The sequence below is a fragment of the Diadema antillarum genome, unplaced genomic scaffold, assembly GCF_040938485.1.
Source record: "Diadema antillarum isolate AM-2024a unplaced genomic scaffold, OU_Dant_1.0 seq00001083_RagTag, whole genome shotgun sequence".
NCBI classification, from domain to species: Eukaryota; Metazoa; Echinodermata; class Echinoidea; order Diadematoida; family Diadematidae; genus Diadema; species Diadema antillarum.
Genome location: NW_027271903.1, coordinates 1,028,284 through 1,052,853, shown reverse-complemented (window position 1 = coordinate 1,052,853; position 24,570 = coordinate 1,028,284). Strand labels below are relative to the sequence as shown.

The following is a 24,570-nucleotide window of genomic DNA, read 5'->3' as shown; positions in this document are numbered from 1 at the left end:
GCACACATACACACACACACACACACATACACACACAATTTTAACTCGCATTGTATCACATTCTGTCCTGCAATATAAATATTGGTTCATCTTGATTTTGTCTTTTTTTCAAAACCCTCACACGGGTTTGCCTCATTTAGAAAGAGTAAACGGCATGTGACAAATATTCAAGATTTTTGATCCCATGATACAACATGTCACACTTGGACTGCATTAACAGAATGCCTGAAGTCACCCTCTGCTCATTGCTTAGGCATGTGCGGTTTGGAGAGTTGAAGTATTGTCACTTTCAAAAAAAAAATCTTGTTAAATGAGTTAATGGTGGTAAATAAAGTTGATTTACATGCAACGTGATCCAAAACCTCAAATAAATCTTCAGTGTGAACAGGCCTATACAGTCCTTCCTGCCCGTATCTTTCCAGACAGCAACCCTTTCAGATCCAACAAAAGGTAGTGTGATGGTCACAGTTCATTACCCTTGTCACTCCACAGTCTGTCAGCTGCTACTCCCTGCCTCAGGGACTGCTGTAGTTATCCTCAACCCATGCATCTGCTTCACCTCTTCCGATAATGCCTGCAGGAGGGTGGGGGAGGAAACGATCATTAAACGAGACATTTTACTTTTCACAGGCCAGGGGGGTGTTTCATACAGCTGTTCGTAAAGTTACGAACAACTTACAAGCAACTGGTGATCAGTTCTTGTGCTGAATTATGGAAATTATGATAAGTATAGCACATCAGAACTGATCACCAGTCGCTCATAAGTTGTTCGTAACTTTACGAACAGCTTTATGAAACAGGGCCCTGTTCTCAGATTTAAAGAGATGGTATAGTTTTGGTTGGGATGGAGATTCAGATTTCAACTATTTGTGATATGATTAGAAACCACTTATATGACATATAGAGAGTATATAATTCTAAGAGGAATGGCTGTGATATCTATAAACAAAATGGTCCTAACAAATATCAGGATCCAACTTTATTAGCACCACTTTGTTTCCCTTTGTACTAGAATATCTCAGTCATTTCAAAACTGATTTTCATCAAACCAACTTTTAATTCCTCTTAGAATTGTATGTTCTCTAATATTTCATGTAAGTAGCTTCTAATTTTCTCACTAGAAGTTAAAACCTGAATCTTCATTTCAACCAAAACTATACTGTCCCTTTAAAATTCTTGGTATGGTGAATATTGCCCCTGAAATATGGAATGAAAGTACACTTCAAATACCATTAAATCTTCCTCCATGACTGGGAGAGCTGAAGAAAGTTGTATCAAATGAGGTAATTCTCATTAACTGTGTAGGAGCTGGGGTATGTTCATATCTACTAAAAATAACAAAGGCCTAATCATACCGCAAAATTTACACATCACATAAATGTAGCATTCACACAACTGGAACTAATGTAGGCCTTATGCTAATTTTTTTAACAGAAAGCATGAAGACAAGGTAAAAATGCTTTTTGAACAATACACTTTGGTTGCATGGACATTTGGAGTGCAAGTAAGAAGGGGCTACTAGATTTCTACGGTTATAAGCCTGCATAGAAACTCAGAATAGTGAAATTTGGAGGAAACTATTTCATGTCCATCATCTCAAACTAAAAATTTTCATTAGGAAGTTTAAATGGCATGGAAGACACACACAGCACACCATAATTCCATGGTGGTCTTAACTTAAGATCATATTCAATTCTTGAAACCCCCATGGGTTATGTGGAATTTGAACCCACAACCTACTGATTTTAATCCAGAGTCTTATCCACTGTAGCAAACAGGAAGAGACATTTGCGATTACAGAAGAAAATCAGTGTTACGAGATCATTGAGACCAAGATGATTTGTTCTTTATATGAGATGTCTTGTTATATCAGTAGTCAATAAACAATACAACAACAAAAAAAGGGAAATAAATTCATTGGGACTGGAGATATTGATTTGTTATATCAGGTACAAAATTAATGTATTGTTATATCAGATCTCTCGAGTTTCCACTGTACAGCTATGTGATAAACCACTGGGAAGTCAAAACAGCTGGTGAATAATTAGGGCAGGAATACTGGTTTGGCGTTTGAGTAACATCTTTGCAGATCTTGAATGCACAAGTAATAATCTTGATGGGGTTTTTTTTAACAACTTCCTGATAAACACGTGAAACCATTCTATCCCTTTCTATTGTGCCTTCAAAGTATTCAACTAACAAGGTCACTTTGCCCTGTGAGTGACAGAGGGAGAATCCCTAAACATATCACAACACTGAATTATACATGAGGAGACAATAGAAGGAAAACAATAGAAAACATGTTGTGTTTTAGTAGGAAAACAATGGTGTGTTTTTAAGTGATTTGTTGAGAACACTGGCAGCTCAAAGTAAAAAAGGATCAAAAAAGTAATACCCCTCCCACCCCCCCCCCCCAAAAAAAACAAACCCCAGACCTATGTAAACATCACCAAAGTAAGATTTGAAAAGATCTTTCACATGTGACTGCCCACATGTTATAAAACCCGCAAAGTATATATCAACTGGGTAAATATCTCAGTATGCCTGGAGATGTCAATTTCAAGCAAGTACAGACAATTACGGATCTGGGGCATTTTTTGCAAAAAGTTACCTCTTTCATCTGAACTTAAAGTCTGGATGCACAAAAGACACATTGTAAGAGTTTTTACTAAGAAATTTCTTCTGTTTCAAGTTGCTTTTCTTATTATTCAGTGCAACGATAAGATTATACATGTGTCATCACAAAAGTCATAAAATGTTGGAAATATATATATATATATATATATATATATATATATATATATCTTTTAATTTTATTTGGGGTGAAATGAAATCCCAGATGCTAAGCTTTAAATCAATATATAATCGGCCTACTCTATTGCAAGGAAAATATCAAATAAGAAAACATTAGAAGTAAGAAAACTGTAAAAGTTATATTGCAAAGGTCAGTTCTATGCTCCTTTGTCTTCCTTGTATGATCTGCGACTATATATGAAGAGTTTGCTTGCAAAAACCGATAAGTCCATATTTGCCAAATAGAGATATTTGCGATTAAAGGTCAAGAAAAATAAAGAGAATAATAAGAAAAAATTTGCTTCTTTTGGCCATAACTTCAAAAATATACCTTTATATGTAGTGACCAATATATCATTTAAAAGGCATTATTTTGTACTTTATGACAGAGATCGTACTTCAAAATCTTCAAAAAATGGACTTATTGATTTTTGCAAACAAACCCTTCATATGGATAACATAATGACATACCACATAAAGTTATTATCTGAAAGTATGCATGACACAGACAACAGTAGCTGTGATACTTTGATTTTTTTTATGTTTGCTATTCAACAAGTGTCCAAAGTTAGTACTAGTTAGTACAAAATTTGTAGTACTCTCCATTCATTTTCAACATGAAATGCCTGCTGAATACAACTGTCTGCATAAATTTTCCCCATGAAAAGCACTAGGTGTATCAAAAACATAACTGAATGCTGTGTAAAAGTGTATTATCTGCACATCTACTTTACTGTTTAAAAAAACTTCACCAAAAGGAAAAAAAAGAGAGAAAGAAATACATCATAGTGCAGGCGGTCTTTCAATACTACATGTATGTGCAAAAAGAGAAAATGAGGACCTGAGTCACTGATCCTATCGTAGATACATTGTATTTAATCCTCATTTTTCCCCCATAACCTGCATTTGAAAGCAGCAAATGTATACGGTCAGCGATTCGATTAAAAGAAATCTGATAAGAAGAGGAAAAGCAATGGACAATCGACAACCATGGTAATATTAGGTAGATCTGCATGTGATAAAAAAAATCAATCTATCAATCAATGACAGATACATATAGGTCAGCTTGTAAGTCCTACTCCATCTGTTGTTAGTTTGGATAGCTCACATTTGAAGCAATTTTCCACTATGTGAGTAAATTCTTCCATCAAATACTCACCGTACATTGTACGGCATCTACATTGTACTTTGGTATACTGTAAAAACATGTACATTCTCACAAGCATGAAACTTTAGAGAATTTTTGCAATTTGTAAAAGGGAAATGCATGTGACAGTGTATGTCTACCCAATGCACTGAATGCCAGTGGCAATACACAGAAGTTTCATTTTGCAACAAAATGTCATCGGCACCGATTCTTGACAGTTTCATGCCATGAATGTTTCTGGTTTTACAGTACACAACATAGCATTAATTTGTCAGAGAAACTGAGAGAACCATTTATCTTCTACACTGCAAACCGAGTTGGTATTACCATTCATGAACCTGTTGAGGACAGACTGATTTTGCTACAACACGCATTTCCCATAGACACCTGCCCGAGTATACTCAGGACTCGTCCTCAATGGGTTAAGGACTTTTCTTCTCAGAACTGAACAAAAATACCCTGAAACTTACATGTATAAAGATTTGCCCTTCTTTTCTTCACATATTCTTGAGTGATTCTGAACAATTAAATCCCTTGGAAACTTTTGCACAAACACGCTGGCTAAATTCAACTCAAAGCATTCAAGGCCTTGCTCACTTCAGTCCACTTATATTAATAGTCTGGTTGGTTTTAAGTGTCCTTGATAATTAGGTTAAAAATGTTTATATTGCTTTGACAAGCAATAATTGTGATCAAGGTCCCTGATCATATAAGAATAAAAAAAAAATGAGTATTGCAAGTTATCTCCCACATTTTTTCCCTTTTTTTTCTCTTTTTGCAAATCATTACAAAAGAAGTACGAAGCATAGAGCGTTGGGAAACATCCAGGGGGCCATGGTGTCCATTTGTATCACACTGGCAATAATACCTGCCAAGTTTGGTGAAAATTTGAGACCATGCATTTTCAAAAGATGAACAAAGTGTGAAAACTGACCCCCAATTTGGTTATGGCCCCAAGGAGGCTACACCTTGATCTTTCATAAAAAACTTGAAAGTTCACTTGTACATTATACATGTTTTTACTCAAAGCATTTCTGGTTTTAAAGTAGAAACTTTACACTACAAAACTATGATAATTGAATTCAATTAAATAACCTCGAGTCAGAATAAACATTCTGTGAAAACAGTTCTAAGACATGGTTGTTAATGCAGTTTAAACATGACAGCCCTACACTTTTGATACAAAGATATGACACGTAAAGAACAAAACTTTTATTCAGATTTTGGCCTTGCCTGCCCTTGATACACTGAACTTTTGTTCACTTGTTTGATAAGTTTGATTGTAGTTTTATGAACTTCCATGCCAGTGAGTAGAGTAAACATCCAAAATCTATGTATCAGCACTGTGTGGTGACCCATGACACTTGTTAAAGCTATTCAAAATGCTAAGAATAGTATACAGAGTCTTTATTTTTTTTTTTTTCATGTGAAATCAGAATTTATGTTCATTTGTTCCAATGCAGAAAATTGAAAATCTCCAGTTCTAGTACTAAAGACATTCCTATCTAATGATGGTGTTGCCTCCATGCAATGGAAGAGTGGCTTAACTTTTTGTACTAACATGGGTAGTGTGCACCTCAATTTGCATAGCCTACCCCTCTCTTCCTCGTTAGGGAATTTCCCTACTGTATGCACCCATGCAGGAGATTTCTGTTCATATGTCTATATGGTTTATTGTGACGCACTGATCAGCTTATTTGACTTGCATGAATTCTGATATCCATGATAGAATTAACACACGTTTATCTCCATCTGGAGTAGATTATTTCACTTGTTCAAGGTCTACTTAGGCAAGGTTGACTGCATGTGTGTCAATTTGAAAAGAAGAAGAAAAAAAAAACTTTAAGAAAGGAAATTGTGAAGATCTGCAAACATGATAATCTGAAGCACAGAGTCATGAAAAGCAGACAAAAAAGAACAAGAAGTAAAACACACACACATATTTCCTCCAGGAACATGTGTTAGCCTTATCGAACCGGCAAATGTATTTTGTTGCGGTTTGTTTACCCTTGGGTAGCAACAAAGGAGAATGAGGAAGTAGCAAGCTAAAATTAGAGTTTCTTTCTTTTCTTCTTCTTCTTTTTTTTTGGCATGTGTATCTTGATGTCACATGCATAGAACTATATATAGAAAACAGTAAGAAAATATAAACATATGTTTTCACTTTTCATGCATAATAAAAGAGCACTTGACTTGCCTCTTTCAAAAGGCAGTGAAAATAAATCACCCTTAACATGAAAGTAACAAGCTGAGGGAATGCGTACTTTTTTTTTTTTTTTAAATCTATACATTTTCCCTACATCGTTCTACGCAGGTGACATCACAAACTGTAGTAGTCTACTCATGCAGTAGTGACTGCAAAGAAACTTTAAAAATTAATAACTTTCGAATGGATTGTTTGATTTTTCTCAAATGTTCACTGATGTGTTCTACTGATATTGCTGCATTCACTCAATCCACATGTCTATGAAGGTGAACTTGTCCTTCAAATGTAACAATCACGGACGTAAGATAGATAATATACAAATTGTAATCACCATAACAACTCTCCCATTGGTTTGTATATTCAGACGTGATAAAAAGTTTTCTTTTGTCAATAATTCAATAACTGTAATGCTCTTTTGATTTACTGGTACAATGTTGTTGATGAAAATGAGTCATTCAGAGCTATTTCATTCAAAGGTACAGTAAACTAATGACATTCTCTTCTTAAATTTAAATCAAACAAGAAAAGTTAATGAAGATTTGTGCACTTGTAAACAAATGTTTCATTTCATCTCATCTGCATATGACCATGACTAATATCAGTATTCCATGAAAACATGCTAAAAATCGTTTTACAGTATTTTGCAGTATTACAGAGTTATTTGCACTTTGGACATTCCGATACAAATGATAACTGTCTTCTGCTATGAAACACAAGAGGGGTATTTTTACAATCATGCATGTACTTATTTTCTTATCAACATTTACTGAGATGAAATAATGTGATAGTGCTCACACTCGTACATTAAATAAAATACAATTCATTATAAATGACCCCAATTAACATTTGTAATTCATGTATCAACGAGTAAATATTGATTTAAGACCATCATTAGTTAAGCAGGCAAAGTTCCCCTCGTGCCATTGACGAGAGTTCATTTCCTCTTTCTTCTCATATCAGCTCTCACAACATTTCTAAATCATGGTCGTTTAATCTCAATCTGATACACTACTCTGATCAATATTCATGATTACTTCCGTTTTCCTGGCATGTGCTTAAAACCATGATTTAGGTCTCTTCTTGTTATCATTCAAACAGGGCTAGGCCTACTCCATTTCATAGATCTCTCTGATTTCTGATGGTTATAATCTTTATTTTCATAATCATAGCAATCATGATCAGAATTAAAGGAAGAAGAATCCTTTCAAAAGCAGTGTAGCATTAATGTGTTTTTTTTTAAAGATATAGAATGATTAAATTCTATATCTTAAAATAAATCAAAGGAAGAAGTTTCTTCTCAAAAGCAGTGTAGCACTACAGTTTTTTTGTAAATATAGAACGATTAAATTCTATACCTTAAAATGAATTGTAAAGGAAGAAGGATCCTTTCAAAAGTAGTGTAGCACAATCTTTTTAAAGATATAGAATTATTAAATTCTATATGGCCATTTTTACAATCAGTGGTGTAAAACACGGTTTTGGCACTAATTGGTGTATAACTTTCTTATACACTGACAGATATGCATTATTTTTTCTCATAAACTTACCACCCACAGTGTCTACCTTGGGTACCTTAATGAACTTTCCTCTCTTTTCCTTTCAGATGTGGCATGCACTTACATGCTTGGAATCCAACACTTTTGGTGTATGCACTCTGACATGGCTTTTTTGTCAGACCTAGCATATTAAATTGTTTATTCCTTTTCATTATTTTTGTTGTTGTGGTGATAGACAGGTATCCAACATTAAGAACTATTATGTTTACCAGGTTCTGCTTTGTCTTCTTTAAGGACTGAAATTGTCCAAACTTTATGTTTCGGAGGTGACATTTTCCATTAACAATTAACCCCTCTTTTGAGTTAGCTCTTGCTCACAATTATGAAATTCAACTTTGCTAATTTCCTTCAAAACAGAATAGTAATCAATCTGACTTAACTTTGATCCAAAGATTATTTGATTCAAATAACTTATCATTTTTTGGTGAGTGTTTATAAATTTATGCAACTTTTCCGTTTACTTTTCTGTCACCTCCGAGACAAGAGATTTATGTATTTGATTTTTTTATTCTTGACATCAGTTATACATTACATCTACAACTAGATATATCGCTACGGCTACTGATATGCCTCCGCCATAATGCATGGTTCTCCTAATAGGTCTATAGTACAATGTCTTGACAATGTGTGATGACAGTTTCACACAATTGGCAAAATATTAAAATGACAGGTTTGACACAAATGTGCTGAATGTTCACTTTCCTAGAACTAGGTTCAATTGGATGAATGATTAAAATGTCAGAGTGCAGGTATTTGGGGAACTGATGATTTTTACTTGACTTTTGACCCTTTTATAAGTTTATGCATTGAGTAATTTTCAAGGTATTGAGAAAAAGTATAATTTCAGTATCAAATGGGAAAATAGCATTATCTAAACCTGGCCTTTGACCTTTGACCTCACAGTTCCAAAGAGAATCACTGTTAGGTTGAACATGCATAAATATGTAAGTTTCATGATGATACCTTGAGTTACTTTCGAGATATGGAGGAAAAAGTGCAATTTAGCACTTTCACTTGACCTTTTACCGTTTGACCTTTGACCTTTTGGCAAGAAACTTCCCCAAAAATATATATAGGGTAATACATGCCATACATCAAGTTAAAAAAAAAAAAAACCTTCAGGCATATTGCATTTTAAGGAAAGTAGTGATATTTTGAGGAGTTGACCTTGACCTTTGACCCCCTGACCTTTGACCCATGACCCCCAACTTCCCTAGATAATCACTGCCCATCGGTACAAGCATATATACTCGAAGATACCTTGAACCATTTGCGAGATATGGAGAAAAACATGAAATTTCAATTTTTTTTTCAAAAAATAACCTGTGACCTTTGACCTTTGACCCTGTGACCCTAAAATCCACACAAAGTATTATCCCCCAAGGATATACCCTCATACCAAGTTTGATGTAAAACCACCACACGGTTCTTGAGATATCGACAAAAACAAAACGGGACGGACGGACGTACGGACGGACGTACGGACGTACGGACGGACGTACGGACGTACGGACGGACGGACGGACGGACGGACGACCCGAAAACATAATGCCTCCGGCCACTTCGTTGCGGAGGCATAAAAATGTAACATATCCCCTCACATTATCTCTGAAGGAAGGTAGTAGAAATATAGCCTGTTGTTTTCATTTCGGAGCAATTTACAATTTTCCGTTAACACTTGTCACCTCCGAAACAATCGTCACCTCCGAAACAACAAGCGTATTATATTTGATAATTTCTCACAGACAAAGCAATTTTGTTTGATTCTGTCCAATTGACAGGAATCTCTTTTGGATGAAAATAGTAATATGGCAACAGGAAGTAAGAATTTTCTAGATATTAATAAAAGATCTAATAAAAACTAAAAATTACTGTTTCGGAGGTGACAAAACACTGTTAACAAGAGTTTTTGCTCATTTCTATTGAAGAGAAACCATATTATGTACACCAATGGTTTCATTTATTTTAGTAACATAAGTCTCAAAGTGGAGAAATCAACTAACACACTCTCACTCTTATTTCTATTACTATACTGTAGGTTTTAGGGCAAATTTACAGTTTTTCACTTTTTTAACAAAGAGAATGCACAAAATACACCGATCTGTTGTATATATAATATTGTAATCAAGATCAATTCTCCTGCTTTAGTTAAGTAAACATATAGATGCTTTCATCTTAGAAGCTTGATTTCCAATTTAAGCAATTTAGTTGTGAAGATTTACCAATCACAGCTTTCCATGAAGGTTGCTTTTTCTTGTGTTTCGGAGGTGACATTGTTTGTTAACACCATATTGTTATGTGATAGTGAAAGGCAAGACTTCAGTTCCTTTTCACTATCTATCAACATTTTCAAATACATTTAATATCTACAAAATCATCACAATAGAAGTGACTTTTGTATACCTAGCTGACCAGAATTCCCTTGATACCAAAGTGATACAGGTGGCAGTTCATGCATGCCCTAATCCACAATCTTAAAAAAATCATAAAATAATCAAACTCCACAAAAAGGCCACATGCCTATAGCTGGTGCACAACTTGTTCTTGAATTCTTAGTTGTTGTTTTTCCATGTACAACGTGGTAATCATAAACAAAATTATGTGATTTTTTTTTTAATATGACAATACTTATTACATTTTCCAAGTTGAGCCAACTGTTTATGACATTGTATTTTTTAAGATTATTGAAGTTATCTGACAACCAAAGTGAACAGAGGAACAAGTCACCAGGACTGGAAAGGGAAAGATCCAAAAACAAGATTTGTAGTTCTATCTCAATATAATTTTGATGACGTGTTTACCTTGTTTTGTTATTATGTTTTATCTTAGAATTTGGCTTTAAGTACTGGAATTTCAAGGAAAAGAAAATGGTTTCTTAAAGGACAAGTCCACCTTTATATACATGTGGATTGAGTGAATGCAACAACATTAGTAGAACACATCATTGAAAGTTTGGGAAATTGGACAAGCCATTCAAAAGTTATGGGCTTTTTTTAAGTATCTATGCAATCACTGCTGGATGAGACGACTACGACAGTGTATGATGTCACATGCATACAACGATATAAAGAAAATATAAGTGAATTTCACAAAACTTTACTTTTTGAAAAAAGTGCACATTTCTTCAACTTGCTACTGATGTATGTTAGGGCAATATTATTCACCCTGCCTTCCAAAAGAGAGAAGTCAAGTGTTCTTTTGTTATGCAAGAAAAGTGAAAATATGTTGAATTTTCTTGATACTTTCTCTATATCCTTGTACACGTGTGACATCACAAGCTGTAGAAGTCTTCTCATTCAGCTTTGACTGAGCAGAAACTTCAAAAATCCATAACTCTGGAACGGATTGCCTTATTTTCCTCAAACTCTCACTGATGTGTTTTACTAATATTGCTGTATTTACTCAACCCTCGTGTCTATTGAGGTGAACTTGTCCTTTTTTGGTCCCTTATAGGGTTATTTGAGACCAGTTTGTGTCCGGGACCTTCTGTGAAGTTGATGGGGAAAATTACTGAACCAAAAAAAAAAAAAATCCCCATAAGTTCACACAAAAGCATTATGCTGCTCTCTTCAGCTGGGAAACACAAATTGTTGTCTTAACAAACTGTAAAAACTTGCTAAAGATTAGTATTATGAATTACAATCTAAAACAAAATATGAGCTGGTATCCACTATCATGAAAGAGAATAACTAAACAAAATAACAAGTAAGAACTGAAAGAAAGAGCTTATATTTGAAAGTTAAAGCCATGAGGAAAGACATGAATGTTCACAATATATTATTAGTTAACACCTGAGAAGTTGGGTTGTCTCTGTGTTGTGTCACCTCCAAAACAATTAAATGATTTTTTCGTATCTTATACTTTTTACTCTCAAAAGTGACTAATATATATGATTTGCAGGTAATTTTCAAGCAATTCAGAAAGATACATAAAATATATTTTAGTAATGTCAACAGTTTAAATGAATCTGGTATATAGAAAATTTATCCCAGATGAACCAAACACCTTTCACCAGTATTATAACATTTGTATGGTGGCTATCAAGAATGATGAAGAATACATGAACATCGTTGAATTAATCTATTTACAATACTATGTGCAAACAAAAACATAATACAAGTCAAATAAGAATTTTTGCTTTTGGCATTCATAACCTATGTCCCCGCCAAAAAATTACAATGGTACCCTCCGCAACGATAACTTTAAAGATAGTGAATCAATCTAAAATACAATTTGAGGGATTGAAACTATAACTCATTGCCCACACCTTACAGAAAACCCCATTCAATTTGCTTCAGAGGTCAAAGAGAAATGAGGATTTTTGTAGAGCATGTCAGGAATCCCTTCCCTCCAAGTTCTGTATATTGTGTTTACACATTGATATGCAGTTCCAAGAGCATCCAAGTGCTAAACTTGGAAGAATCAGACTCCTGACATCCTTTATAACAATCCACATTTCTTTGAGACCACTTAACCAAATTGACTGGGGCTTTCTGCAAAATAGAGCTAAGATGTTATGATTTAAGACCCCAAAGTAGATTTTAGCTGATTTAATCATATTTGGTGCTATCAATGAAAAAGTCTAATTGTAAATTTGGGGGGGGGGACATACTATATGAATACTTGAACACAATGTTAACATTGAATGTCACCTCCGAAACAAAGTTATTCTTCCCTGGTGTTGTGGAATAAAATGTTCTGAGAGCAAAGAAACATTACTAAAATGATCTTACACCCTCATTTCAGTTTAAGGTAGAAAATGGAATGCCATGTTTCTTCAGGTTACAATATCTAACTATGTCCATCATATTCTTACTGTAAATGAATATTTCAACACAATGTTAATATTGAATGTCACCTCTGAAACGAAGTGATTCTTCCCTGGTGTTGTGGAATGAAATGTTCTGAGAGCAAAGAAACATTACTAAAATGATCTCACACCCTTATCTCAATTTAAGGTAGAAAATGGAATGCCATGTTTCTTCAGATTACAATATTTAGCTTACAACCTTCGTCCAAATGGATGGCAAACTACCGGTACCCATGCTAATTAATGAAGTGTAAAAAAACACTTATTCTGTGTGGTTTATCTGCTTGAAACAGGAGTTAATTTCTTGTTCTCGAGTTATAATTATTAAAAACATTGATAAAAAGAAGAAGTTTTGTGTTATTGTCACTAATTCTACAAAAAACTGAGTGTTAATATTAATGTCACCTCCGAAACATTCTATTATGTTAACTGTCACCTCCGAAACATCCATGTGTGAAAAATCCAAGATTCAAAGAAATGATTGGAATTTCATTTAACCTATATAGGAAGGTAGCCCTTCTTAAAGACTTGTTATAGTATAGAGTTTGACCTGGCTTGCCCTCCAATAAATAGTTAAAATCTTCAAAATTGCATGTCAATTGGTATTTTTACCAAAAATTTATAAATCTCTCTCATTTTTTTTTTTAAAATTCACTTTATATTCAACCCCCAAATAGTTTTGATTCACAAACTATATATTGTTGTTAACCATATAAACTTTGCATGGTGAAGTTTGACTACAGAGTTTTGTCATTGTGGTGCAATTCATGAAAACAAAATTTTGCTTAAATTTACTTCAGGTGCCAGGGTTTTCCTTAAATTACACCAATAACTCTTCAGCTTTAAGGTCTGAAATGTTATTTTTTCAAAAATTTGAATACTTTCCAACAGGAATCAAACAGAATAATGAAAAAACATTTTGTTTGAAATTTTGACCCTCCGCATACAAAAGTTACACCACTGATCGTAAAAAGGCCATATATAGTCTTAAAATGTATTAAAGGAAGAAGGATCCTTTCAAAAGCAGTGTAGAACTACAGGTTTTTTTGTTTGTTGAATATAGAACGATTAAATTCTAAAATGATTTAAAGGAAGAAGGATCCTTTCAAAAGTAGTGTAGCACAAAAGCTTTTTTTTAAAGATATAGAATGATTAAATTCTATATCTTAAAATGAATTAAAGGAAGACGGATCCTTTCAAAAGCAGTGAAGCACACAATTTTTTTTTTTTAAAGATACAGTATATAATGATTAAAAACTCACACACACACACACACAACCCCAGATCAGTGTGTACCTTATTGACCATCTTATGCTGCTGGACAGTCCTCTTTCCCTGGAACTCAGTGGATTCAACATGGACCTGGTACATAGCCCCACAGCCACCTTGAGAAGCATAGAAGTGAGAAAACATAAACTGCTTAATTGCATAGAGGAAGAGTGCTGCAATGATGTAATCGGGGAAAAGGAACCAACATCCCTTTTCCCCATTGTTTTCCCTCAAAAGCCCTGGACTAGTATAGCTTTGTAGTATCCTTGGCTCAAGATTTTTCTTTTGACCTTTACTCACGATGGAAACCAGCTGTGCTGATCAGGGTGTTCCACCCAATGAAGTGTCAATAAATTCACCTGGGTTCTAAGTCTAACCGAGTTCCAAGTCCTGTAATATCTGTGCAGCCAAAGCTTTGAAAAAAAATGCTCTTCTAACTTGGAAAGGCCACATCCCATATTTTTGTGGTACACTGTACTGTAAAAGTGGAAATTTTCGCGGTGTTGAAGTTTTGCGCATTTCGCGCAATACGAAACTAGTGCGAAAATAAAAGCACGCGAATATTTTTTCTAGCCGTATGTTCCAGTAGTTGATGTCTTGATTCCGCGAAATTAAAAACACGTGAAACTCTTCTTACCCCACCGAGCGTGAAAAATTAGTCGCGCGAAAATATCCACTTTTACAGTATTTGACTATTCAATTCATAGCCTGTACTCATGTACTTTTGACATTTTGTGAAAGTTCTGATGAAAGGCAGGCCAGCCTTTTCCCCTTGTGATACTTAGAACAGAAAAAAAAAAACAATGAATGAGATTATGACTACCTAAATCAGCAGTCAGGGCGGTACAATTATCCTCTAGATGTTTCACAAACCCATTTACTTTTTACTTCTGTGATGAGAATGTAGCATCTACTAGCTTCCAAAGAATCCTGGGCTATCAGTGGAATTGGTCCATTTTCCAAAAAGCCAGTGAGACCACACAAAGGGTAAAAATTTAGCTGGGCAATTGTTGGAACATCTAGAGCATTTGTATCTTGGGTTTAAAAAGCTAGACTTGGTACAAGTATGATGGCTATAAATTTGAAAGAAATCTGGAAGGAAAAGTGGATACAGCATCCTAATATTACAATCAAAACACTGAGAAAGCTGCACTACTAATGGAAAAATAAAGTGCCATGACTCTAGATCGGGGTGGGGGGGGGGGGGGAGAAACAATTCATGTAGTAACAGCCACGATACAAAATCAAATGTTGTTACCATCTAGTTACAGTGACCTTGAAAGACAACCCGCTGATGGCAGCACCACTAAACATAAAGGTATTCTCTTCTACCTTTAGGGTATGTATCACTATGCATAATTTTGAGAAAATCTGTTTGGTAATTGAGCTTTTTAAGTGCACAGAAGTGCATGGATCTTCCAAGATTCATCACATTGACTATAAAAGTTGGAACACTGAGGGTGCTCTAACCAGAACCTACAAGTAACTACATGATGTTCCCGTTGTAAAACTCCTGTGCAAATTTGAATGCAATTTGCCCTAAAATGTGGCTGACAGAGCACACCCAAGACATGTGGCACAGTGGTGTTATCACCTCGAGAGTTTGCCTTGCTTGTACAATGTGTTAAAGAAGATAAACTCTTTGAGTACCTGTTTCCAATCAGCGCAGGGCTCTTTCATAATTTCAGGCCTCTAAATTGATATCCAAGCACCATTCATTTTGAAAAGAAGAAGCTTAAGCCCTGTCATCATTGTTATGCACCACAGCAAATTGGCACCTCATTCACCATGTCCCTCAGTGTATCTGGACCTCCTTTCTTTGGCTGGCTAGGGTCATGTGAATTTCATATTAACTCATTGAGGACGAGTCGCGAGTATACTTGGGCAGGTGTCTATGGGAAATACGTGTTGTAGTAAAATCAGTTCGTCCTCAACGGGTTAACTAGCCTTTTTTCAGTATTCATTGTTATGACATACTGTACATGTACATCTGTGCATTATCACTCTCTTTCTAGACCCTCATAATTTTGATAGATTTTAATAGATTTTCCCTTTGGCCTTAAAGAGCTTCACATAGATGGCACCATTGCAGATCACTTGGAGGGCATGCAAGCATGTCCAACCCATGACATGCATCACTGCACACACTGCCTGTTATGCAAGGTGAAAAATTGAGCAAAGAAAATAGGATTTCAAGGTGACACCAATGCAAGGTCCATTGAGAAGGAAGTGGGACAAAGAAATTATGACTGATCCCCAGTGTGAGCTCAAAGTACATGGGAAAAGCAAACGTCATTTGAGGAAATTGGCATTTTACACATGAATATCCCACTATTTGTCATTCAGATCTCAGATTACATGAGGGACATTAACAACTTCAATCACTGAGATGGAGGGGGCGTTCTCTACTACCCAAAGTGGGCCAATCCGACACAAGAGTCTTTCTGCTTCTCACATTACAATGGCAATTACAGCGAGACTACCTCCTTCTCTGAAATGTTTTTGCATTAAACAGACAGGCAGACAGGTGGATCTACCTGTTTAATGCTTACATAAGGCTGGAGAGGCAAACATTTGTATTGCCGTATTATACCATCAGGGACATCAGTGGCACCAGCCCACCAGTACAAAATGTACCATTTACAGAAAGTTGTTAGAAATATATTTAACCACTCTTGCCCACTTGCAAGTTGGACAATGATTTTGACCATGACCCAGTACTTTTTGCAAGGCAAAGTTGGGCAATGAGCCCATAGTTTTAAAACAGGCAATTACCAATATTACTTGTTAGACAAGCTGTTTTAGTTGTGCAAGCCAGACAGACTATTCAGTTTGCTAAAATGTTAAGGGGGGGGGGGGGGGGGGGGGGGGCAACACCCCCAACTTTTTTGGATAATAAATAGGAATATATAGGGTCTAACCCACTTGGGCCCCCCCCCCCTTTTTTTTTTGTTTCGGAAGAGGCACCAGGAAAAAAAAAATGTGGTTAAGCTTTTTTTTATTTGTACCAAATGGATGAGAAATGCGGGTAAGGCCCTTTTTTTTTCTTTTTTCTTTTTTTTGCTTGTCAGCTGGAAAACCAAGAATTGGCAGCAGAAGTTGCACTGAAGGCACATTCCCCCCCCCCCCTGTTCTTTTTTTTTTTGTTTATGCTTGTCAGCTGCAGAAACCCGAAAGTGGCTGCAGAAAGTTGTGCTGAGAGCCTTTTTTTCTTTGAAATGTTTGAAATCATGTCATTGGTAAAATGTAAAATGCAACGCAAGTTTTAAATTGGTACTTTGGCTTCATCTTATGACAGATAGCTACATAGAAAAACTGAGTGCCTACTTCTGAAGCAAAATTGAGATCTCATTCAGTAACATTCATTCTCATTCAGAAACTTTTGCATGTGAAATACCAAATATGACATTCACAAATTGGGACTTGAAATGCAATGTCGTGAGTGGTTGAAATGGGATTGTGAACTCTTAGGTAATTCTTTTGTGCTCACTTGGGCAAAATAAATTTTGTATGCTTTTAATCCAACAGAATCAAATGTTATAACATACATTTACTACATTGCAAGCACAAGTGTTTGCATGCTTTTATTTTCACACTAGTTTTTTGTCACATAATATGCAAAAATATGTGAAAAAATTCCACTTTTACTGTAATGGAATGAGAAAGACATATTACGTGTATCACTATTATGACAATGTTAAAGGACAAGTCCACCTTCATATACATATGGATTGAGTGAATGCAGCAATGATATTGGAACACATCAGTGAAAGTTTGGGGAAAATCAGACAATCCGTTCGAAAGTAATGAATTTTTAAAGTATCTGCACAGTCACTGCTGGATGAGAAGACTACTAGAGTGTATGATGTCACATGCGTACAACAATATAAGGAAAATATAAAGAGAATTTCACAAAATTTTACTTTTTGAAAAAAAGTGCACATTTCCTTGACTCGTCATTGACGTATGTTAAGGGTAATATTATTCCCCTTGCCTTCTAAAAGAGGGAAGTCAAGTGTTCTTTTATTATGCGAGAAAAGTGAAAATATCTTGAATTGTCCTTTTATTTTCTTTATATCGTTGTACTCATGTGACATCACAAGCTGTAGTAGTCTTCTCATCCAGCAGTGACTAAGCAGAAATTTCAAAAATTCATAACTTTTAAACGGATTGTCCGATTTTCCTCAAACTCTCACTGATGTGTTCTACTAATATTGCTGCATTCACTCAATCCACATGTCTATGAAGGTGAACTTGTCCTTTAATGATTTCCAGTCTTGGAGATGATATAATGCAGCACTTTATAATACAGAGGTGACATTTTGCAAGTTACTAATTCTGGAAAATACATTGTATGCAAAACATATTGTAAACCACATTCATGTATACTTGTATCCAGTAAGGGTAACATTACATGGATATAACTTAAAGGTACTGCTTACGTTTGGGAGTAGTGATTTAAAAATGTTTAAGTTAACACATTTAATGAACATGTGCAGGTCAGTTGTATCACAAAACATCCTACCATACAAACATGTTGTAATGAAGCCTAAAACATAAGGAGATATCACTATTTTTCTCACTTAAATATAACTGTAGATGGTTTAGTCTAGAAACAATTTTATTATAACTATTGTTAACATTTTGTACAATTAACAATACTTAATATTGATTATACTGATTAACTTTTTACACTGGTTGTTTTTTTTATTCCTAACTCACATTTCAGAACTATTTTGAAGCACTAAGGCTGGGTTTTTGTTTCATCTGCAATTTATGGTAAGCAGTGCCTTTAACGAAATACGTACCATTGTACATGGATGGATGGACATTACAGTGAATGTAGAGTATGGTACTGTAGAAGTCGAAATTTTCGCGGTGTTGAAATTTTTGCACATTTCGTGCAACCAGAACCTAGCGCGAAAATAAAAGCACGCAAATTTTTGCATGCCATATGTTCCAGTACTTACTGTCTTGATTCTGCGGAATTAAAAACACGCGAAACTCTTCTTACCGAGCCGAGCGCAAAAAATCAGTCCTGCAAAAATATCCACTTTTACAGTACATGCAACCATTATTCACAAGACAACAGAAAAAATGAAATAGAGCCAAGCAATTCAAATGCAAAAAGACACACAAGATTCTTATATTCAGAGCATGAAACATTTACAGATTGGAATGTTACGGGCAAAAACTTGTTCCTGCTGCCTACGTGTGAAAGTCTTGCAATGATTCTGGATCACTACCTGATATGTCTTCTACTTCGATGCTCGTGGCCTCTGGGAACTTTTCCTGCAGAACCTGCTTGATCTTTTGCTCCCCTTCAGTGATGGGCGACACACCGGACAGGGCCCTTGGACGCAGCGCAGCCAGCTGAGAGGGGAGAATAAGGTGAACTGAGGGGTCACAGCTAGAACACTCTCAATGGCAATGTCACTACAATACCCTCAAAAAGTTGTACGGGTCAAAGCAGAAATAACTGTTCAAAGTGAACAAGATTTGTTTAAATATCAGTTTCATGTGTGTCCAGAATCAAATAACTAATATCTTCATTACCTCGGGTCCAACTTTCCAAGGCCAAGAATGCTTTTGACGTATAAAACCCATTTTCTCTCATTAAAACAATTTAATTGTTCATATTTTTCCCTATAGGAAATACATAGCAGCAAGAAGCTTTTCAATTTAGTGACAGTAGAGGTAATCCATTTCTATGTCCCTTCATGGGAGTGACAAAAATAAAACAAGAGTCCAGGAAAAACAGTAAGAAGAAACGCAAACTACATCCCCCATTGTCCATTTATGAGTATTCAAGGCCACCATCTCTTTGAGGCTAATTTTAGCCAAACATGCACTAGTACAGGCAACGCACACAGAGTATACCTTAGCAAATAATAGTATGCAACTTCAATTAGCATACAGTTTGTACTTGGTACCTTCACCAATGTTCATGACAAATTTTGTATCTATGCCCACAGTACAATCACAATAAAACTGCAAAGGAATTTTGAAATATTTGTGCCAAGCGTTCTCCAAAATTACAAATCAAAATTACCATTATGAGGACATACATTTGTAACTGAATGGCCCATACACAGTCTCTAGATTGCCAAGTTTTGTAACTATAGCCTTTGGTCCTTTCCACACTGAAACAAGAGTTAAGAAATGAAATACACTCACAGCATTTTTGACCTGAGAACATATTAAATCCGACTTTATTTCTTTTTAAAATTTTCTCATTTTCACTTTCTTTGTACATATTACCACATACTTTCTGCCATTGGCTTGGTTCCAATGATCACACATGGGTATGGCAATCTGGACAGACATGTACCTTGTCCCTTGCTTATAAAAGAAGAAGAAGAAGAAGAAGAAGAAGAAGAAGAAGAAGAAGACGATGACAAAGAAGAAAAGATGTCGAAGAAACAGAAAAAGATCAAGATGAAGATGAAGAAGTACAAGAAGAAGAAGAAGCATGAACTTGCCATACAAGGCATCCAAGCCAAGGTCCCACTGTGGCACTGATAATGTTAAAGCAAGCTGTTCATACAAAGTATTTTGACCTAATCCCATGATCCCAGGGCACTGTAACCATGGTAACCAAAGTGTTACCTGTTGGGTTCGCTGGTGCAGTTGATTTTACTTTCCAAAATCAAATAGCCAGCTACATGTAGAAACGTATGCTTTTGCGCGTGGTAGAATTTTGGTACGGGAGGTCGAGCATTGGTGCAGGTTTTCTAGACATACTGTTTGTACTTGTGTAGAATACAATTTTGTATGTTGACCTCAAGACGAACCCTACATTCAACATCTAATAGTTAATGATAAAAGCAACTACAGACCATGTTGTACATGATGAGCCACCCTGAACGTGAGATATCTGTCAGCTTCCCAATAATACTGGTATTTATGCTTTTCCAGACTGCCACACACTGACACAAGATATGCATTATATCATAATCGATGTATAATTTCAGATGGGTCTTCAGAAAAAGAAAACTGTAACACTGTGATCTGCCAATAATACGTCTCAAGTAAAACTTTCTCACAAATATTGATTACAAGATTACAACAATCACTCACCACACAGTCAGTATGATAGAAGTAGAAGCACCTTTCATCTTTACACCATCTATAAAATGATAGTAAATTTATACTGTCTTGACAACACAAGCACAAACACAAGCTAAATGAATTTGTATTCTCCTCCATATCAATGCATATAACACACACAAATTCCAGTGTTCAGGACTACTGTCAGGATGGTCAGTGTCACTGCCAGGTAATTTTACTGTAGGCCCACTGCGGAGAAATGTATAAACCTACCATTCGGGCACTGCTTCTGATAACAGCTCTGAACATTTTTAATATGGTGGGCTTGCTGAAATCTGGTTGCTTTAGAGAATTTCGTTGAACCGGTGACCGATATTTCACATTTAGAATCTAGTTCTTTTCTTCTGCTGCCGACAAGTAGGCCCTCGCTCCTCCGTGATGGTCACGCCGCTGCGCCCCGCGCGCTGCGCGGCAGAGGGGCCGCAGCGTAACAGCCAGCGGCCCGCAGTGGATTCTCACCACAGAACTCTTAGTCTGTGATTCTCACAGGCTGTGTGGATTCTTCAAGCGCGCTTTCTCACATGTTTTTCAGACCGATGTTAGCGGACAAAAATTATACGTACTGGCGTGTAAACTTTTCGTTGCCAATCTAAAGATAAAAATAGGCGTTGGATGATCAGTTGACGTCGATTTTAGAAATCAGATTCAGTTGTCTTACCGTCAGCTGCCATAATCTTTATTTTATTATTACATCAAATGAAATCTTTATTTAATATACAACGTAAAAAATGAAAATAATATGAGATGAAGTTGTATATATTTTGATAATAAGGATATATGTTTTGAAATTGGGGTGGTATTGTATATTTTAATTTGTTTGTGTATAAATGTATCTTTGATCAATTTGTTTGTGAGTATGTAACTGTAACTGAGTGTGTTTTTTTTTACAATGTATGATGTATTTACATGTTTTTCTGTATTGTCCTTTGTCTTTGCCTTGTGCCTCCTGTTCAATCCAGGAGACAACCTAGGCCTTTCATGTTACATTGTTTATTGATATAATAAAGAATGCTGAACAACAAATTATTATCATTATTATTATTATTATTATTATTATTATTATTATTATCATTATCATCATCATCATTATCATTATCATTATCATTGTATTTCTTAAGGGAATTTAGCTGGTAGGATTTTTTTTTTGAATACTTTCACTGGTTCTTATTGGGTTTAGTTTTCCTTTTTTTTCTTCTTTTTTTTTGGCGGTGCAAGTGGATGTAAAAGAGATGAACACACGTAATGTTTATCGGAACCTGTGATATTTCATGTGCGTGTGTGTGCATGTGTGTGTGTGTATGGTGTGTGTTTTTCGAATATTCTTTTCTCAAATTATCAACTGAAGTGGAGATTGCAATTTAATTTTGCGATATTTGACAAGAATAATGTCCAAGTTTATCGGTTATTAGAATTGAAATTGAAACTGTTTTAAAGGACAATGTATGAAACGCTTTGTTAAGGGTGACGGTGGAGATAGAACTGGTCGGAGCCTTGAGTCGCCGCGACTGTATAATTTCTGCTAACCAACTGGGAACTACAATTGAATATACATGCATTTCTCTCGGGTGAGCGTGGATCGATCGCACTATACTGGTTGACTGCATTAGTGGTCAGACCTTAACCCTAACCAGGCCGGGCTTTTTGGCCTGTTCTGTGGCCGGGGGAGGGTTGATTCACTCCCCCCCCCCCCCCCCCCCCCCCCCCCCCCCCCCGAGATCTCGGCCGTCGATCGCCCTTAAAATTGGCATACTTGTCGCGTAATCTACCAAACTATAAAAGAAAAAAAAAAATGAATTTGGTAACATTATTCCTTGTATAGCATTTCTAACAATGCACTTAAAAAAAAACTGGTATCAAAGTTAATTTCTAATGTATTCTATTATTTTTATGAATTTCTTATGTATTTCTTTGTTTTTCGACCTTTATTTTCATTTTTTTCCACAAAATTTATTACAGAACCTATTTTAAGCATTAATTTTGCTAAAATTGATTGATTTCAGCCATTGAAAGTGAAAACAATCATATCTTTTTGAATGAGGTGAGAAAAGTCTATTTGCATACACTTTGTACACAAAATCACGTTTTTGATCCATTTTCGGTCTGACAGGCATGTGTAAAAGGTCGTGCAGCATCGTAACGGTATGTCCGATTTTCGCGAAAATGGTGTCATAAGATATGAGAGACTTGAAAGTAAAAAGTCAGCGAGCGGCGCGGTCAAAAAAAAATCGCGCTGCAGAATGGTCGCGGAAAATGTGGGGGGGGGGGGGTGACTCAACCCCCACCCCCCCCCCCCGGCCCTTTTAGGGTTAAGGAGATAAATTTGTGTCACCTAACGTTTTCAAATATTACATATCATTCAAATAACCCATGGTTTTCTGCTGACGGATATACAGATTTTCCATACACTGTCTCCCGTATAGTGCCTTTGCAGATGCAGGCCAATCTTACATTATCATTCACGCCATCTGGACTCCATGTGAAGGTGTGTTGAATGAATCCAACTGAGAAGAGGTTTATACTTGACATACAATACAGTGTATGCTTTATTCTCTCACCATGCAGTTTTTGGATGATTGCTTTATACACGTTGGCTGATGATTTTATATTCATAATCTTTAATTAAAGGGATAATATATAGCTTGCGTTGAGGTGGGGATTCAGATATCAACTTTTTGTGAGATAATGAAACCTCTTTTAAAACAAAAAGAGCATACAACTCTAAGAGGAAAGTTTATTTGACGAAAACAGTCTTTGAAATGGCTGATATCTTTAAAAAAAAACAGAAAAAGAGGTCCTAATAAAAAGATGGTACCCACCTTTTAATTAGGACCACTTATACTTTATTTTTGGATGTAGCCATTTCAAATCTGGTTTTTATTTAATCTCAACTCTTCTTGTAGGCCTACCGACCATTTCATGTATTTCGGAGGTTTTTCATCACCTCACAACAAGAAAGTTAGAATCTGAATTCCTCACTGATCTTAACCAAGACCATGGCATCCTTTTCAGCAGTAAGTACACATTATAACACTCAAGGCCCTACACTCAAAAGCGAAATGCTCGGCTAATGTTGAATTTGAACTTGTTTGAATTGCATTAAATTCATTTCTGATATCTCACAGCAAGGTGATGCAATACATCACCGGGACAAATAAGAATCATTGGTTATAGCCTATCACGTAAAATTAAATAACTATATAAGTGAACGCAACATTTCTGAGCCTATTCCGTTCCTCACCGGGGTTATTAATATATACAAGGTGCAACGGCTGCGTTTGACATGACATGACGTATAATTTGTTGCAGGAATTACGCTTTTTGCCGGTTACGATACTCTACTCTGCGTAAGTGACATACTGTGATATATATTCGATATGCGTGTCTGACTTATCTGACTCAATCACCATGCCATAAGACTTGATATTTCCATGTGAATTTTGAAGTGAAATGGTGGTGACAAGAAAGCAGGGTCGGACATCGGACCAACGAAGATCTCCTATACAGCCTGCCGGCAATTCCCGGCGGAAACCAGAGGACACAGAAGCCCAAAATCTGGCTGCTCAGTCAACCATCACCATGGCTACATCAAGCGAAGCTTTGAAAGAAACCATTGAACACCAGATAATAGATGCATTGTCAGGCGAAGCCATGATGAAAAGACTAGTGGAAGCGGTTGCTA

At 35.9% G+C, this 24,570-nt stretch overlaps 1 protein-coding gene across 1 annotated transcript; it reads right to left on the bottom strand.

The window, feature by feature from the left end:
* Positions 1-354: 354 nt before the first annotated feature.
* LOC139743464 (bolA-like protein 3) lies at positions 355-21,256 on the bottom strand. Its single transcript, XM_071653944.1, has 4 exons — positions 21,105-21,256; positions 19,028-19,154; positions 13,809-13,897; positions 355-574 (listed from the first exon to the last, which is right to left on the bottom strand). Exons 1-4 carry the CDS (start codon positions 21,138-21,140, stop codon positions 497-499), a joined length of 330 nt encoding a protein of 109 aa, XP_071510045.1. The 5' UTR covers positions 21,141-21,256; the 3' UTR covers positions 355-496.
* Positions 21,257-24,570: the final 3,314 nt, after the last annotated feature.

What these genes read in the sequence shown, in the direction of transcription:
- LOC139743464 (XM_071653944.1), bottom strand. Translation starts at nt 21,140, where the DNA reads ATGTTCAGAGCTGTTATCAGAAGCAGTGCCCGAATG. An exon ending in CGAAGTAGAAGACATATCAG is followed by an intron (nt 13,898 to 19,027) that starts GTAGTGATCCAG and finishes ATGCTTCTCAAG; the next exon opens with GTGGCTGTGGGGCTATGTAC. An exon ending in AGCATAAGATGGTCAATAAG is followed by an intron (nt 575 to 13,808) that starts GTACACACTGAT and finishes ACCCTCCTGCAG; the next exon opens with GCATTATCGGAAGAGGTGAA.